This window comes from Mirounga angustirostris, unplaced genomic scaffold (assembly GCF_029215605.1).
Source record: "Mirounga angustirostris isolate CCGP_5_RB_7025 unplaced genomic scaffold, mMirAng1.0.hap1 SCAF_1, whole genome shotgun sequence".
Lineage (NCBI taxonomy): Eukaryota > Metazoa > Chordata > Mammalia > Carnivora > Phocidae > Mirounga > Mirounga angustirostris.
In genome coordinates, this window is record NW_026991709.1 from 201,651,429 (window position 1) to 201,669,454 (window position 18,026).

Below are 18,026 nucleotides of genomic sequence, written 5' to 3' on the forward strand. Positions count from 1 at the left end.
ACCCGGGCACACCTCCTGGTAGCTTTTTAAAGCATCCTCACATGCACAAATAGATAACATTATGGTGAGAATCACTGCTGTGGGCTGGGCCCGATGAAACTGGGTGTGCCACTTTCTAGTGTGTGCTTCCCTTGCCCACAGAGTGAGGTCCTGTAACTTCTAGGGACAGTGTATCACTGGAGACTCTTGGTTCCTAGATTATGAAATAAATTACAGGCCAACTTAGCTTTTATTCTTTTTGCTGGAAAATCTAAAATGGCTATTATTTCTAAAATAGCTGCAATTCTACAAACTGTACAGCTGGATTCTCATAGATCCTGTAAGTGATCCACATTTCTGTCCTAGCTCTACAGTGACTAACTGTCTGGGAGGCAGTCCCTAAACTGCTCATGTGTAGAGCAAAGTATGGAACAAGCTGTTCCACATCTATACTCTTTGATGCTATAAAGCAAATGACTGGCTAACAAATCTTTTTACAGAATCTGTGGTCTTTGTCAGCTGATCATTAAAAAGAATTTTTGTTCTTTTTAATGGGGGGCTCAGTCGGTTGAACGTCTGCCTTTGGCTCAGGTCGTGATCCCAGGAACCTGGGAGGGAGCCCTGCATCGGGCTCCTTGCTCAGCGGGGAGCCTGCTTCTCCCTCTCCCTCTGCTGCCCACCCTGCTTGTGCTCTCTCGCTTTCTCTCTGTCAAATAAATAAAATCTTAAAAAAAAGAGAGAGAGAATGACAGATCTCTATGTAATTTTTGACATACTAACTTGGATGGAGTTCAAATAACTGCATGACAAAATTCCTTCTGTTGCCACTAACTACGTGAGTAAGATTTCTCAGCACTTACAGTTATAAAAACAAAGTAGGAACAGAGGTGGTACTGAATATTGTCTCATTCCAGAATTAAGTATAACAGAATAGTGAGTAACTGAAGCAAAAGCATGAAGATAAAATGCACTGGGAGATGCATTTCCACTTAAATTTTACTATGTATAATAATTCATAAAAACTTACAAATTAAGGACACCATGATTAATAATAATTGTAATGAAAACTCAATCCAGAAGAAATACAGCACTAGAGCCAGCCATACAAATACAAATTACTTTTACGACACAAGAAACTTTTACAAATTACTTCCCATTTGTATATATACTTTTGTTGCCCAGTTATATGATAGGGTAATAAAAAAAAATTCCCAAACAATATATTAAATTAGGATATAATTCTGTGTAGGTATGGAACAGAAACTCAATTTGAAAAGAAAAAGGAACAATGTACAATTTTAGATTTAGGAATTTGTTCCTGTATTGTGAAATGGATAGAAAGTAGCAGGTCAGTGGGATACTTTTAACAGAACACCACCAGAGCTTTACTTCTATGGCCAGTTCAAGGTGAGACTTTTGATAGGACAATGGCCGGAACAAAACTGGAGATGTGTCAGAAGTGGGATCCGAAACCACGCCTCCATGCAGAGACCAGAAGTCTGGACCATGAGAAGCAGGTGCTGGAGTCTGTGCCTAAGACCATTTGGCAATTCTGACACCAAGAAGTTTATTCCTACATGGCACTATTTTCAGTATGTAAGAACTTCCACTCCTTGCTTCAATGTAAACTTTCAGTGAGAAATTTTAGACATAAAGTCAACTCCAAAAATGTGCACGAGGGTATATGGTGTTTCAAAATTCTTTTAGGAGGTTTAATAAGTGAAAATGTTTAGGGCGCCTAGGTGGCTCAGTTGGTTAGGCGACTGCCTTCGGCTCAGGTCATGATCCCGGAGTCCCAGGATCAAGTCCTGCATCAGGCTCCCTGCTCAGCAGAGAGTCTGCTTCTCCCTCTGACCCTCCCCCCCTCCATGCTCTCTCTCTCTCTCATTCTCTCTCTCTCAAATAAATAAAATCTTAAAAAAAAAAAGTTTGAGGACCTCTTCTCTGGATGAATATCTATTCAGAGTGCACTATCTTTCTAATGTTTGACCGTTTTATTTCTTAATACCAACCAGCTTACATATTTTGAATTTGACAGAAAATACAGTATATCTTGTTCCTCTAAGAATGAGGCAGTTTATAAGATTACATAAATTAATCTGAAAACTAGATGAAAAAATTAAAATCCTGTTTATAGAACACATGTAAAGAGGCCCAAGGTTTTAAATCAGAGGAAACCAGAAGAAGGAAAGGAGTTACTTACCTGTGGATATAGTATTTCTTTCCTTAGAGAAGAAAGAAAAGACCTACAAGAACTTGAATTACGAAACAGTACACTTACTCTGCTTTCATTTTCAGCATTTCTTCAACTAATTTATTCTGTAATAAGATAAAAAGAAAAAGATGGCTTAAGTTTTTACCACTGCTAAGAAAAAAATTGATAGTAAGCAGTCCACTCTCCCTCATGGTAATGAGATCAATTAAACCAACATCCTCTTCCACACCCCAACGGTGCACCCCTAAACGGGGTGCCTGTCTCTTAAGACTTCACACACTACGCCCCATGAGGCCTCCCACGGGGACCCTATACCTGCTTCTATTCTAAATGGAAAACTCTGTGTGGGGATGCCGGCAGGAGACTAACCGCTGAAACACGAAGACAAATTCACAAATTCACTCTTATTTCATCAACGATGTCTAAATACTGATGGTAAATATCAAATTTAACAGTGGGAATACAGAAGAGACAGAAATTTCAAGAGTAAAATGGTTTCTAAAATCTATAACCACAGATGCTAAGTAGAAAAGCATTTCTCAGACAAGAAACGTAAAAAAAAAAAGGTTGTACTTTAGCAAGTCTTTCTTTGATCATTTCTTCTTGTTCATTCTTCAGCTGTTGATGATCTAGATGATTCTGTTCACTACAGAGATGAGAAAGGGAGGATAGGGAAACACAGTCAGGCATATTCAAGTATCACTTTCCTATCTGCTGTAACGCAGCAATGCCAAGTTATGCAACGAAAAGCTAACTCTGGTGATTAAGTCAAGTTAGCACAGTTCACAAATGTGATTGATATATGGGGATGAAATAAGGCACCTCCCCGGAATTCAGGATGCCTCCCATACAAAACTGAGATGAACAGAGCTGGGAAATCCAATCAAGGCCCGGGGAAAAGTAAAATAGAAATGGAGCCAAGAGTCGTACCAAATGAAGATCATATGTGAGCCAAAGGGGGCTGAGACAGGCGGTCCAGAAGCCTGGTGATCAGCTGGGAGGGGGCATCACTGGGTATGGGGAGGGCTCCTCAGGCCAGCCTACCATATGGAGCCCCAACGCCCCCTTTGCTTGGATTTCATGGTCAGCTGGCAATTTTCTGATGGCACTCTGGCGTCCCATGTATGTTGACACCAGGAAGGGGACTCCCTGAGCGCCAGACATAAATCTTTTCATGGAAAAGGAATGCTCCTCTATATAAAGGAAATTACATTTTGGACGATGCATCAGTATCATGTGAATCTCATTAATGGGAGTCCATCTCTGTGAGCTTGACGAGGGCAGGATCATAAATTTGAGTTTCTGTGGGCCACCCCTGCACCAGGGGGACATCCCCCAAGGAGAACCTGCCTGAATGCCACAGACTCCTCTAGAAATAGCTCTCACTGATGAGCAAAAAATCGTTTCTTGAAGGAAAACAGAAGGTCCAGTAGTTTCTTTCACTTAATGAATCTGGCAGCCTAGACAGAAATGGTAATGAGACCTCAGTGAGGAAAACGCCCGAAACCATTAGAGAAGTGTTTTCTGTGCTCTAACCCAAAAGTGGGTAAACTTTTTCTGTCAAGAACCAGACAGAAAATATTCTAGGCTTTGGGAGTCATGGGGGGTCCCTGTCACAGCTATTCCACTTGGCTGCTGTAATATCAATGCAGTATTTAAATGAAAGGACATGATTGTGCTCCAATAAAACTTTCTTGACCAGGGCGCCTGGGGGGCTCAGTTGGTTAAGCGACTGCCCTCGGCTCAGGTCATGATCCTGGAGTCCCGGGATCGAGTCCCGCATCGGGCTCCCTGCTCAGCAGGGAGTCTGCTTCTCCCTCTGACCCTCCCCCCTCTCATACGCTCTCTCTCTCTCCATTCTCATGCTCTCAAATAAATAAATAAAATCTTTAAAAAAAAAAAAAAAAACTTTCTTGACCAGACACGCTGTGGGCTTGATCCGACCCCTGAGCCACAGTTTTCTACCACTCTGATCTTTCAGGAAGGAGATTCTGTATGGCTTCTTATAAGGGACATGTGGCTATGAAATAGAGTGTTTTTAATTGTGATTTTATAAATGGGCTAAAAACATTCTATGTTCCATGCTCATACTAGCTCTTGATAAAAGACAGTGTACCACGTACTGTGCTTTTCTTTCCATGGGGGTGGAGCATGTAGACAGCAGGTGCGCAGACTGCGGACTACCCGCGTCAGAATCATCTGGAAAGGGTAGTGCTACTAAATTGAGCATCTCCAATGCTCCCTGACACGTGAAGAGAAGCATTCAGGAGTACGCTGTTAGCACAGCCACCGTTACGATGCGCAAGCATCCGTTGTCTCAGTTAGGCTTTGGACAGTGCATCTCAGGGCTGCTTCTGGACGGGGAAGGGGAGCGCGTCTGCCCAAGACCTGCCGGCAGGGGTAGGCATAGCAGGCACCCCGAATCTGGGAAGCTGAATTCAGTCAGGGCCTCCATCCCACATGGAGACCCCCTCTGATTCACTTCAACTTGCTGCATACTTTTCCAGGCCACCCTCATCTCGAATCCCTCCAGAAAGTTCACAGAAGGGCAGGATCGTAACTCTACCCTGTATACCTAGTATCTGCCACTTACTGAGTGACACCCTTCAGCCAAGCACTGTAACCAGCACTTTATCCACGTTATTTTCGGTCTTGAAAACACTGTGTGAGAGAGAGCCATCATTTTCCTCATTTTATGGCTCAGGAAGCGGAGGCACTAGAAGTTAAAAACTGTGTCCAAAGTCACAGGACTTTCAAGTGTCAGAGATAGGACAGAGCCCGGGTGTGACTGCCCATGACACCAGGCTGTGCCATTAGCAAATACAACTAGAAAACTGCCGTAGCTAAAGGCAAACCACATGCACAGATACCCAAACCCAAGGGAGCGCTCCTCTGGAAAGCTCCTTCCTGCGCACGAGCATTCCCTGGACCATGGGTCATGAAGCAAAATCATCTGGTAGGAAATCCTCCCTTTTTCTGCTGGACCTCTGGAACCTTGTCTTGTCGAGGTCATAGCTTCCTCACCCCACGCCCCTTTTCTGTCAAATAGCAGTAGACAGTTTGGTTCAAATGTTTCACATGCCGGAAATTCATTTCAATAGCTCTACAACAATGCAAAGGTTAACAGAGTAGGCAAGATCATGAAGGCCTTATTCTCCCGTTCTGGAAAAAGCAGTCCCCTCATCAGCCCTGACTCAAAAGCAACCGACGGGGCATCCCCTGGACTAGTGCCGAACACCGTGCACGCCGGGAAACCAGTTCCAACCGCTCTCCCCTAACTACACCCAGGCAGGCCAAGAGTTAGCCCACAGAGTTCTGGTGGCTCTTTCTCACCTGTTGTTCTTTTCCCTCTCAAGATCGTCCAGCTGACTTTGCAGGAGCCAGTTTCTTTCTCGCAACTGCTCAGCTTCCGTGCGGAGGCTTTCCATTTCACACAACTGCTCCTAATAAGACATCAAATCATGTCTTTTCAGAAAACATGTTGTAGGAGGCATGATTTTGCTCCTGAAGGCCACACATGAGACACATATTCCTATTTTAAGCTCCTCGATGCATAAAACACTGCATGGGTATCGCTGGATAAAAAGGGGACTATGACAAGCTCTTGTGGGCCTGGAACTGTGACTCATTTTCATACCCACGGTATGTTAAACATAGTCTCTTATCAATATCACAAAATTCATTAATATCTCTTTATGAAAAAAGATGTTCAAAAGTCTCTACTTTGGTAAATGTTCTATTTGATTCTATTTAATAAATTCTAATAAAAAAAACTGATGTAGGGAATATAGTCAATAACACGGTAATAACATTGTCTGGTGACAGATGGTAGCTACACCCATAGTGAGCACACCGTAATGGACGGAACTGTCAAATCACTATGTTGTAATGTAGCGTCCAACTGAGTGCCATAGCCCATCACTCAAAATCCTTACGTGAACTCTAATTTGAAAATCATGAGCATAACCATCCAGAAAAAATAAATACGTGTCTGCAAGGAGTGTCCTTTCTCCTTTACTTCTACTTGTCCATTGTTTGATTTCTTTTAACCTGACCCAATTTCTCCTGAGTCCTAAAATCATGCCAATCTGGGTAGCAGCCACATTCCTGGGATAGCAGCATACTGAGAGCTGCCCTAAATAAAAAAGCAAGGAATGATCCCCCCCTCCATGAGGATCAAAGCTTAAGAGAGTGCTGTTTTCATGTCCTGTCATTTGGTTACAGTAAGCTAATTTTGTTCCTAAACAAAAACTCACTACAGGGCAAGGGCTTCACAAGCTAACTGCGATCTTCTACGAAGCACCCTCTCTGCTCTACCCACACCCCTCCGCACCCACACACCACACACCCAGGCGCTCCTCCACACACCTCCCGCCCCTCAATACTCCTCTAAACACACTCCCCCACATACAATCACCGTACCCCCAAGTCCCTGGGTAAAACCAAAACCAAAACCAAACCAAAAGGAAGTTTAAAAGAAGGGCAAACAAGAATTTTTTTTTTTTTTAAAGATTTTATTTATTTATTTGGCAGAGAGAGACACAGCGAGAGAGGGAACACAAGCAGGGGAGTGAGAGAGGGAGAAGCAGGCTTCCTGCGGAGCAGGGAACCCGATGCGGGGCTCAATCCCAGGACCCTGGGATCATGACCCGAGCTGAAGGCAGACGCCTAACGACTGAGCCACCCAGATGCCCCAAACAAGAATATTTTTAACTATCATAGACAAAAGCAAATCTCTCTAATATATAAAGAATGCCTACAAATCATTCAGGAAAAGCCCAACAATAGGAAGATGGGCAAAGGGGCGCCTGGGTGGCTCAGTTGGTTAAGCGGCTGCCTTCGGCTCAGGTCATGATCCTGGAGTCCCGGGATCGAGTCCTGCATCGGGCTCCCTGCTCAGCGGGGAATCTGCTTCTCCCTCTCCCGCTTCCCCCTCTTGTGCTCTCTCTCTCTCACTCTCTCTCTCAAATAAATAAATAAAAAATCTTTAAAAATCTTTAAAATTAAATCTTTAAAAATAAAAAAATAAAAAGACGGGCAAAGGATATAGGTCAGAGAAATAGAAAAACCAAAGATGTTCCATCTTATTCCTAATAATAAAAATACAAATTTTAAAACTACTGAGAGCATGTGCCTTAGCTACGAAACTGGCAAGGATCTAAGTCAGGCAGCACTGTGATCAGAGTAGCTGGTATGGCCCGGGTACGATACCATCATAAAAAACAAACGCTTCCAGATGTGGTTACATATGGGAACTGGCCACAGTGGGAACCGCCAGGGACACTCACCTAGGGAGTGTGGAGTCAGCAGGGGGAGGCTTTTCCGTGTACCCTTTAGTTCTGCGCCTTTTGAATTTTGTATCATCGGTAATCACGAGATACTATTTTACTTATTTATTTATTTTGGATACTGTTTGTTTTAAAAGATTAGGTTTATGCAGAAAAATCATGCAGTTACCTTTATCCTGAGGATTTCAGCATTTTTGACTTCTCTGTCTTCGTTTAGCTTTGTTACAAGGTGTTGCAGAGAAATCTTAGAGGCTCTTCCATCTTCTATCTCTTGTTCTTGTGTTTCCAGGAGTTTTGCCAAATGTGTTTGAAAATGAGGTGGTGTTTTAGGGCTCTATGATAAAATTAAATTTCATCCGAATACTTGATTAAGTGAGGTTTGATAAAGATTTCACGGTAAATGTATATGCCAAGCACACAGAAAACACTCAGCTGTTTAGCTTGTTATTCTAATTCCTGTCCAATTAAAACAAATAAAACACCGGTACCTTTTTATCAAGTAAAAAGCAGAAAAGGTGTTGGTGAAAAATCTCTTTCTATAAAAAAAAAATGAAGCTACGGTCTTCATAATTTCCAAACTTTTATCACTCACGAAACTTCATTCTTCCCACAACACACTCTTTTTCTGACAAGTACCTGGGGATACTCGGTAGCAGAATCCATTACGTGTTCAAGCTGTCTCATTTTGAAGTTATATTCATTCTTTTTCTGTTCTACTTCCTCCTTCTTCTGGTTCAGCTGGGAAAATTGAACAGAGGTGAGGTGACGCGTTAGAAAATCATAGGGGGCCCATGGTCCTGTTAGAATAGAAAAGCTGCCCAAGGTAGGAGGATACAGACTTCACGTTATTTTGTCAGGACTTCAGTAACAATCTGGAAAGCAGTAAGGTATTAAAAGCAGCCCAGACCACACCAATGTTGACAGCTATAAAACGCTGCGCCTGCTGCTCGTGTCTGTGGACCTTGGTTGCTGCTCTGACCCTCTTGTTTCCCGCTCTCTCACAGTGTTTTAAAAAAACGTTAAGCTTCACAGGTAATCAAAGGGTCATCTCAGGAAAATTAAATATAAAACAACAGCCAACAAGCAGACAAAAGTCAGCCATAACCTTGCCCCAGAGGTTAGAACTTGCTGGTGCGTGTCGGGGGCTGGGGTGGGCAGAGAGGCAGCCAAGCAAGTCGGAACCCATGTAAGCATCCGAGTCGTTCAGAGCCCACCGTGCAGCCGGCCCACCTAAGCACCCGACGGGCCCTCCTTTCTGTATACCGGAAGAAGGAGCCGAGGCCCTGGATCTCACCTCGTGCTGAAGTTCTTGGATCAGGGCCTCCTTCCTGGTCATCTCCTCCTGCGCAGATTGCAGCAGCTCCGAGTGCTTCTTCGAGGCTTCTGTGAGCATATTCAGCTGCTCAGTGGCATGGGCCAGGTCCTCGCAGAGCATATCCCTCTGTCAGGGGACAATCCCCACAAAGGAAGAATCCTCTCTTAACTGGGTGCTCCACTAAGGATTTGCAAATCACCACTATGTGCACTTTTAAAAGGTTAGGAAAGTTTTAAAAACTTTTTTTTTTTGCTTATGTGTGAATCCTTTCCAAAGCAAACCAAACAGTTAATATTTAAGTGAATGCGTCTAAAGAGAAACATTACAGGAAATTCCTACAGGTATCCCCTTTCCCCTAACATCAAACCTTTCCCCTCACCCCCAGGATCTCAAAGTTGATCGCTCTTCCCTTAGGAGGACTCCAGACACAGCTGTCTGACCAACTAATTCTAGACGTTTATACACTGGAAGGTAAAGAGCTGTAAAGACGAGTGCCCCCAGCCAGTTCGGGGAGGGCCTGGGCAGTCACCAGACAGTGTGATACGTAGTCATAGGCCGTCAGAGTTTCAGGGGAGTAGCTTGATGGAAAGTGGCAGAGAGAATTAGGAATCCTGTGGGTTGCATACATAATTCCTATGTACACAGCATGCAATCCTTTCCAAGTTAGAGCAGAATCTGCTTACTCTAACTTTCCAAATGTGCATGTGTATATGTACATATATGTATTAACTTATATAACTACATATGAATTAACATGTACAATATTATAATACAGAGAATACGTATATATAGAATATATGTTATGTACAGTCACATACAATAATAATGTATGTGTATATAAATGATACAAGAGTGTGGGAAAAATGTAATACACCCCAGGTGCACACACACAGATACCTGATGTACCACACACATTTTTCCATGTATTCACTCTTTCATCCTATCACTTTTCAGGGGGTAGGCTCGATTTCATCTTATGAATGCACCACAATTCAACCCATCACTGAATATTTTGGCTGATTTGAATTTTTCACTATTATATGCCTTATATTCTCACATCTAGATTATTTCTTTAGGCTGATTTCTAAAAGTGCAAATTCGAAGCATATGCAAAAAAAAATGAAAGCTGGGTATTACCAGACCACCTCCCCAAAGGCTAAACTTCAGCTTCACCAGAATTGAGAGTCATCACCCTTCTCTGCTATCTTCCTTGGGTCTTAATATTTACCAGCTACAAGATCAGGAAGTAGCTCTGTTTTTAATTTGAGTTTCTCTGACTTCAGCAGGGTTTTATTCCTCCCAGGGGAGCTACTCATGCACCTCCCCATGTCCCTTTCCCCGCAGGGTGTGTCTGTCCTTTCATGAATCTTCAGATTCCTAAGAGCTCTTGTATGGATTAAGGCAAGGACCCCTTTGTCCCCAGTTGTAAATACTTTAGCTAATGAAGCCGGGAGATTAGTAAAAAGGGAATGTGAACTAACTGTGGGGTGAGTTCCACTGGAATCTAAGATACTTCAATATGCAGAGTCACCCTTATTTTTTTAAGGAGGGAAGAGAAAGAGAGACCCGAGGAGACAGAGAGAGGAAGGAAGGACTTTTGGGTGAATCGTACTGAGCGCCCATCATTCAGCTATTCCCACTCACACAGCAAGGCTTCCGTCTGCGCTCTGGCAACAGGCCATGGCCAACTGAAGTTTTAGTCCCCATCTTATACTCTGTACAAGACCTTAGGGTGTGCCTTTTATGTGCCAACTTTTCCTTTTCTTTTAAATTTTTCTTTTTTTTTTTTTTAAGTGAAGTAGAGTTGACCCTGTGTATGCCCTTTTCAACTAGCCTCCCAGAACTGCCTCCAGGTCCCAGGGGCTGAGCCCTTCCAGGGTGCCTGGCAGCGTCTGCAGCACTTTCCACGTATCACCTCATTTCAGCTTCTCCTCTTACACACGAGGCAGTAGTTTGTTATCTCTGCTCCAGGGATGTGACAAATGAGGCACAGAGGGAAATGTAACTTTCACAGGGTACAGAGCCATGACTCAGATTCCCAAGCAGTCCAACCCCACAGCCTGTGCCCTTAAGAGCTTATCACTCGTCTCATCTTCCTTTGACCTGGATTTTACCTGCCTGTTTTAATCTCCTTGTATTGTATATATGTTAGCAGCTTCAAGGCCCTTCTGGGTTACAGGAGGATATAAGGACAAACCACCGGGTTTATCGGCCTTGGATATCTACCCCCGCAGGTTCTCACAGCTCCAAACTAGTGTGTACAAAATGTGTTTCACTAACTCCCCTCAGGCCTCTTCTCGTCCATCTCAGGGGTACACAGAACCCTCCTCGGTCACCGTGGCTGGAGCCCTCGGTGCCCACTCTGAATGCTCCTGCCGCCATGGCACCCAACCTGCGGACACCAGCAACTGTCAGCGGTCCTTATGAGGCACCGCCCAGTTCTAGCTCGCCCTATATCCCCACCAGCGCTTCTGGGCCCAGGCCTTATCGCCTTTGGCCTGGGCTAAAGTCCACACCGCCCTGCTTTCCTAAAAGATACAGCTGATGTTCCTCGAGACCCTCCATGACACACTCCCCGACCTCCAGCCAGATGTGCCCCACCGCCCCCCTTGCTGGGGACGCTCCGTTCCACAAACACCCACAGCGGCCAAGCTTCCCTCCCCCAGAGAAGTCTTATACAAATCTGATCTCTGGGAAGAGCTCTGGAATTCTCCAAGCATAATCAATCCCCTCCTCCCCTTCCTGTGCTCCCAGGTCATGGATTACATCTAAATACATCTAACTCTTAAGCTAGATGGCATATTTTGAGGTAAGTAACAGTGTTTCAATCATTCTTCCGTTCCCAAATGCCAAGCCAGGCAAGGATGTAGGGTAAGTGGGCTCAATAGCCATTTGTTGAGTTTGTTTCATGGGTAGCATAGTTTAGCAAGAAAACTTTCTCTTTTCTTTTATTTTTTAAGATTTTATTTATTTGTCAGAGAGAGAGAGCACAAGCAGGGGGAGGGATAGAGGGAGAAGCAGACTCCCTGCTGGGCAAGGAGTCCGATGTGGGGCTCAATCCCAGGACCCTGGGATCATGACCTGAGCTGACGGCAGAGAAGCCTAACTGACCGAGCACCCAGGTGCCCCAAGAAAACTTTATTTCTAAAGCAACCACAGAGCAGTATACTCAGTGGGTTACCATCTGTGTGGAAAAAGGGAAAACTAAATGTATATGAGACTTGCCTAAAATATCTCTGGAAGGAATACTCGAGGGAATGTATACTGCTTTATATAATTTGTGTTTTGAACCATGTGATGGTATGGCTTAGTATTAAAAAAGATAAATTTATACCAACAACAAAAATTAAAACCCACTTTAGCTAAAACACAAGAGGCAAGCCTGAGGTTAACCTGTTACCCAGCTCTCTCTTTGCTCCCTGTTGCTGCCACCCTACCGAGTAAACACAGCTTCCACTCTGCTCCACTTCGGGAAGACGGTCAGTTCCAGGAACTTATCAGGTGTTAGCACAAACGAATGAAAATCAACCAACTGGATAAAATATAACAATTTTAATGTTACCCATTAATGGCCTAACCCTAGGGAAAATTGCTCTAAGACATCGACAAGGGAAAAAGCAAAAAAAGAGTCAGAATGTGTTAACATCTACCTCTATGTCCTCGGAGAGTATTCTCAGTCTAAGGGCTTCTTTCAGATCCAGAATCTCCACTTCCTGTTTCTTAATCAACACTTTGCACTCGTCCTTGTCAGCCAAAGCAGAGTTGTATTTGCACTGCAAAAAAGAAAGTTATGCTACAAGAGCTGTTTTACTGTGTTTATATATATTTTTTTAAGATTTTATTTATTTATTTGAGAGACAGAAGGAGCAAAGCAGGGGGAGGAGCTGAGGGAGAGGGACAGACTCCCCTCCGAGCAGGGAGTCTAACTCGGGGCTCGATCCCAGAACCCTGAGATCATCACCTGAGCCGAAGGCAGATGCTTAACCAACTGAGCCACCCAGGCGCCCCTACTGTGCTTATTTTTAAAGTAACAAGAAACTGTCAGAGCTCCAAGGTGATGATGAGATTACCACAAATCAATAAGTACTAGTTGGATGAAGGAATGGAAGGGTAAGTGCCCGAAAGGTGAGGAGATATCAGAAAGTCCCACAGATACCAGTGAAAACACATCCAGGTTTTTGGTAATCTCTACACCCAATGTGGGGCTTGAACTCCCGACCCCGAGATCAAGAGTCACACACTCCACTGACTGAGCCAGCCCGGCGCCCGTCTTATCATCACACCTTTATCAGGAGACTGCCATTAACAAACAAATGTGGAGAACAGCAAGCTCCCTTTGTAGCAGAGGAATGAGGAACGTGGACAAAAACCTTCACCTTGACCCGAGGTGAGGAGGAAGCACCAACACTCCACTGAGATATGTGCAAGGGAAAGTAGTTACTTGAGGAAAGCAGTTACTTGAGAAGATAAGAAAGTCCAACAGTGGAAAAAATTCACTATATATGAATGTTTCTGAACTTAACCAAAATGTGTCATTGTTTTTTCTTGAAGGAGTTAAGGAACACCACATACCCTTAACTATCACAGACCACGGCCAGTCTGTTTCTGATCAGCGATCCTGCCCAGTACACACAGAACACTGCTCCCGGGCTGGGGCAGTCGGGGCAGGGCCGCAGCCTACGCTGCCCCCAGACGCGCACGCTGCCCGGGGACAGAGTAAAGGCTCGGCAAGTGCTGCAAAGCCAGAAACCTGTGGAACTTTACCTAGTGTTTCTGAACCGAGTTGACCATAGAAATCTGTTTTCTGGTGGAGCATTTGTTAAACTCTTGGGGAATCTGTGAAGTGTGGTATCTCGTCGGTGACAGAACTTACACTTATGTCCTTCAGTTCTTGGTTCAGGGTGTCTATGGTTTCTGTTTTCTCACAGACCGCTGTTCTCAGCTCCTGGACCTGGCTCATGAGGTCAGCTACAACTTCCTGACAAGGACAGAAACAGTATCTTCATACCCAGTGACATTAAGGAGGAGATCATTTTTAAAACAAATAGTCCTTCCTAATGACAATAAGAGAAGTCAATTTTATTTTAGCAAAATATCACCTTACATTATTATCAATTTATATTTTAATGCCTTTATACTATTTTTTTTTTTAAGATTTTATTTATTTATTTGACACAGAGAGACAGCGAGAGAGGGAACACAAGCAGGGGGAGTGGGAGAGGGAGAAGCAGGCTTCCCGCTGAGCAGGGAGCCCGATGCGGGGCTCGATCCCAGGACCCTGGGATCATGACCTGAGCTGAAGGCAGACGCTCAACAACTGAGCCACCCAGGTGCACGGCTTTATACTATTTTACTGAGTCATTTGCTTTGGTTTTTCTGAATGAATTAGAGGCAGGCATATAAGGAATTTATACCTAATTTCATACTTGAACATACATATTTCATTTACTATTCTGGTGAAAGTCAATAGCAGGGATTTGACAGTTTGTATTATGGGACTCAGAGCCAACAAGAAAAGGTCCTACTAACAGCATCCTAGTTAAAAGGGGCAGGATGTGTTTCAGACACAGTGCCGTAAGAAGTGACAGAGGGGCGCCTGGGTGGCTCAGTCGGTTAAGTGTCTGCCTTCGGCTCAGGTCATGATCCTAGGGTCCTGGGATCGAGCCCCACGTCCAGCTCCCTGCTCAGCGGGGAGCCTGCTTCTCCCTCTCCCTCTGCCTGCCTCTCTGCCTACTTGTGCTCTCTCTCTATCTCTCTGTCAAATAAATAAATAAATAAAAATCTAAAAAAAAAAAAAAAAAAAAAAGAAGTGACAGAATGGTTTGCTCTTGCAGTTCCATGGAGAATTAGCTTAAATAGAAGACCTTCTTTTCTGGCAACCTCGGAAGATGAACAAGGCCTAAGTGTCTATGAAAAGGCTAGCTACCAGTCACCCCCGGGAAAGGAGACTGGAACGTTAAAGCGTCACTTATAAAGACAAGGCAGAGGGATGTACCTTCGGCCTCTACCAACCTTGTCAGCATCTCTAGACTTCTCCAGAGAATGGATTAGTTTTTCTGTAGCACATAAACTCTCTTCCAGTTTCTGTACTTTTGCCATCTATGGAAAAAAGTATTTTTAGAAAAAGAATTAAATCACAAAGTTAACCACACACACATAGAGGAAAAAAAAGGAGAAGAAATCTGCTTTTCACATTATACAGTGCTCACTAGGATAACACTTGAAAAGGAGAAGCTGTGTTAAAAGGCGATGATTTTGTGGGTTTCCTCCAGGGGACCACCAACAAAGTATGATTATAGCCATCTAGGAATTAGAAGAACAAGAGTTCAAAAATAATACAACCAACCAACAAGTCCTACTTTTTATTACCAATTTTTGACACCTGAGAGCTGAAACCATGTTTCTAATACACCTCTTCCGACACCAGAAACAGAAGTTACAGACCTCAAATGCTAGAATTAGAGCACAGGTCACTCACCTGCTGCTCACACTTGGCCATCTCTTTCTGTTTCTCCTGACGTACGACCTCAAGAACTTCTAAGATTTCTCTGGAAGAGAAGAACGATGTTTTTTACTCATGACTTCCTCCAAGGGAAACAGGAACTGAGTGTGTCTGTAGAGAAGAGATTCAATGAACTACTAGGGAACTCTGTGCAGCACACACTTGGTGGTAGGCGTTGCGTTCCAGCAGGAGTCAGGGGTCTACCTGTTTCTTCAACAACTATTAAAGGAGAGCCCATCTTTGTGCTATGAGTTTCTTTTTCTGCAGAGCACTTAGGACTTGCTGACGTAAGCACTTGTTTATTACCTATCTCTCTGTGCTAGAATGTGAAATTCATGGGTCAGGGATATTTTGTTCACTGTCTTACCTCTAAATAAATGTTTTGGCATTTACCAGAACAGTGCCTGGCTTGTTGGATATCACCTAGTATATGAACAAATGACTAAATGTTAACTTTTTCCCAACTAGGATGTATGCCCACTAGATGTATAAACCCCTGTATCCCGAGGCCTAGAGGAGAATCTGAGTCATACTAAAAACTCTACAAGTATCTGTTGAATAAGCAAATGCAATTTCTTCTCACTCGAGTAATGATCATCCTGTTGGCTAAGGCCAACAGACTGACCGAGATCACCAAGGGAAAGAGGAGAGAGTGGGAAAAAAGACAACGGCATTCATATTAAGAGACCAAGAGAGAAATAGAACAGCTAGAAAAAGAAGAGCAGAGACAGAAATAAAAATCAGTCCCCCATTCCCCCTCCATTTCGTTATAAAATTACTCTGATTTATTTAGAGAAGGCCCTAAGTTCTGATCACCGCCAACTGCTATTCATTTCATAAGTACCACAGCTTATCATATATATTTCTCTATATACCCTCTTACACAAAAGAATCTGATATTCATCTTAGAATGCTTAAAAAAATAACTTTACAGGGTTTCAGCAATAAAAAAAAAATAACTCAAGTTAATGTGGTAATAAATGATATTCTAGTCAACTAACGGAAAAGATAAATAACACTCACTTAGAACTGTTCTCTTTATCTTCTTCAAATTGTAATAATAATTTGTTATTGCGTTCTTTTTCTGCCTCAAAAAGCTCCACCAAATTCTAAAAGACAACGTCATATCAGATTTTAAGTAATTGTTACTAGCAACGTGTAGTCAACAAACACATCAAGTACCTTCTACGCTGGCGGGCACGATGGGCCAGAACAGGAAGTAAGAACAGGCCTTGCCCTGTGCCCCAGGGAACAATCACATATCCAGGACAAAAGCACCAATTACCAGTACCCTTCTTAACTTACATTCAGATCAGATTTCAGAGTTTCATTTTCTTTTTTGCAGTTTTGGAGGTTTTTTGAAAGTTGGTCAATTTCAAACTTCATTACTTCTTGTAAGTTGTCATAGGAATCCTGTAGGCAGGCTTTGCTCTCAAGAAGCTTTTCCTTCTCTAATCTTTATCAGGAAAACATTTTTACAATGGTAAATATAAACATTAAATGTAGTTCTGCTCCTCAGATTATCGGCAGTTCCAGTTCTCCCATCTACAGACCACTCCCAGCTGACAGAAGCCTTGACAGATGTAAAGCTCCTCATGAACTTGTGTGGAATGTGCACAGTACACAAACATGTAAGACACACTGGACCACAGAGCAGTGTGATGGGGATGGAAGAGATGGGGTGGGCATGTTAGCCTGTAGCCGTCTACCTCCTCATTCCTCCTCCTGCTGTCTCAAGCGGACATGTGTAACTGATGGGCGGTTTGGGGTCATGGATTCATTTTAGGGGGTTCCGGACCTAACCCTCCCTCATTTAAGCTGGAGACTGGCCATTAAGTCAGTTTTTTTGTTTTTTTTTTTTTTAAGATTTTATTTATTTATTTGACAGAGAGAGAGACAGCTAGAGAGGGAACACAAGCAGGGTGAGTGGGAGAGGGAGAAACAGGCTTCCCGCCAAGCAGGGAGCCTGATGCGGGGCTCGATCCCAGGACCCTTGGATCATGACCTGAGCCGAAGGCAAACGCTTAACGACTGAGCCACCCAGGCGCCCCCATTAAGTCAGTTTTGTTGACAGCTCACCTCTATCCATTCTTCACATATTCTCTCAACTCCAGGAAGGTTTTAAGATGGTAAATGTGGCTTTGATTTGAGCAAGAGAGTAAACCCCCTCAGACAGAACTCTCTCTTAATTCATATGATTATTATTTCCTGCTTTCTAAGTTCTCATTCCCTCGTTCGTCTCCGCCATGCTGTGACACACCCAAACATCCAGAGCTCAGCCAAGAACTCGTAAACAATGAACGTGACTCTGCACCATCCAAAACAGATGTCCCAGCTTACACACAGGTCATTAGACGGGGATCTATCTGCTTTACTAACTGAAAGCAGGGCAGAAGCAGCAAATTACAAAGTGGTATAAATCAGTTGCTAAAGACAGACATACAGACAATAGACGGGAGGGAGGGGGGATATGTGTATTTACGATACAAACTGTATATATAAAGCAGCCAAATGATTCAAGAAACACACAGTGGTATTGTGCTATTTCATGCAGGGGCCTTCTCACTGCCTGGAGAGCCACAGAGTGCAAGCAACCCACAGAGTGATGCACTCAAATGTTAAACCTGAGACATCGAGAAAAATTAAGTTATATCTAATTTAAACAGCGTGGCAATGCGCGTGATTTTTAAGACAGAGTTTAAGTACACAGTCAAATACAGTGGATTC

The 18,026-nt window shown here is 43.5% G+C and overlaps 1 protein-coding gene across 2 annotated transcripts in view; it reads right to left on the reverse strand.

Annotated features, from left to right (window-relative positions):
- The window catches only part of KIF15 (kinesin family member 15), a 67,219-nt gene that overhangs the window by 2,669 nt on the left and 46,524 nt on the right, over positions 1-18,026 (reverse strand). For both annotated transcript variants that reach the window (XM_045862615.3, XM_064597133.1), the window contains exons 21-32: positions 16,605-16,755; positions 16,323-16,408; positions 15,276-15,345; positions 14,810-14,896; positions 13,671-13,775; positions 12,448-12,570; positions 8,777-8,923; positions 8,119-8,220; positions 7,652-7,816; positions 5,528-5,637; positions 2,768-2,840; positions 2,261-2,298 (exon numbers count right to left, since the gene is read on the reverse strand). In XM_045862615.3, the coding sequence (XP_045718571.1) occupies positions 2,261-2,298; positions 2,768-2,840; positions 5,528-5,637; positions 7,652-7,816; positions 8,119-8,220; positions 8,777-8,923; positions 12,448-12,570; positions 13,671-13,775; positions 14,810-14,896; positions 15,276-15,345; positions 16,323-16,408; positions 16,605-16,755 (1,257 nt within the window). The remainder of the gene's footprint in view (positions 1-2,260; positions 2,299-2,767; positions 2,841-5,527; positions 5,638-7,651; positions 7,817-8,118; positions 8,221-8,776; positions 8,924-12,447; positions 12,571-13,670; positions 13,776-14,809; positions 14,897-15,275; positions 15,346-16,322; positions 16,409-16,604; positions 16,756-18,026) is intronic.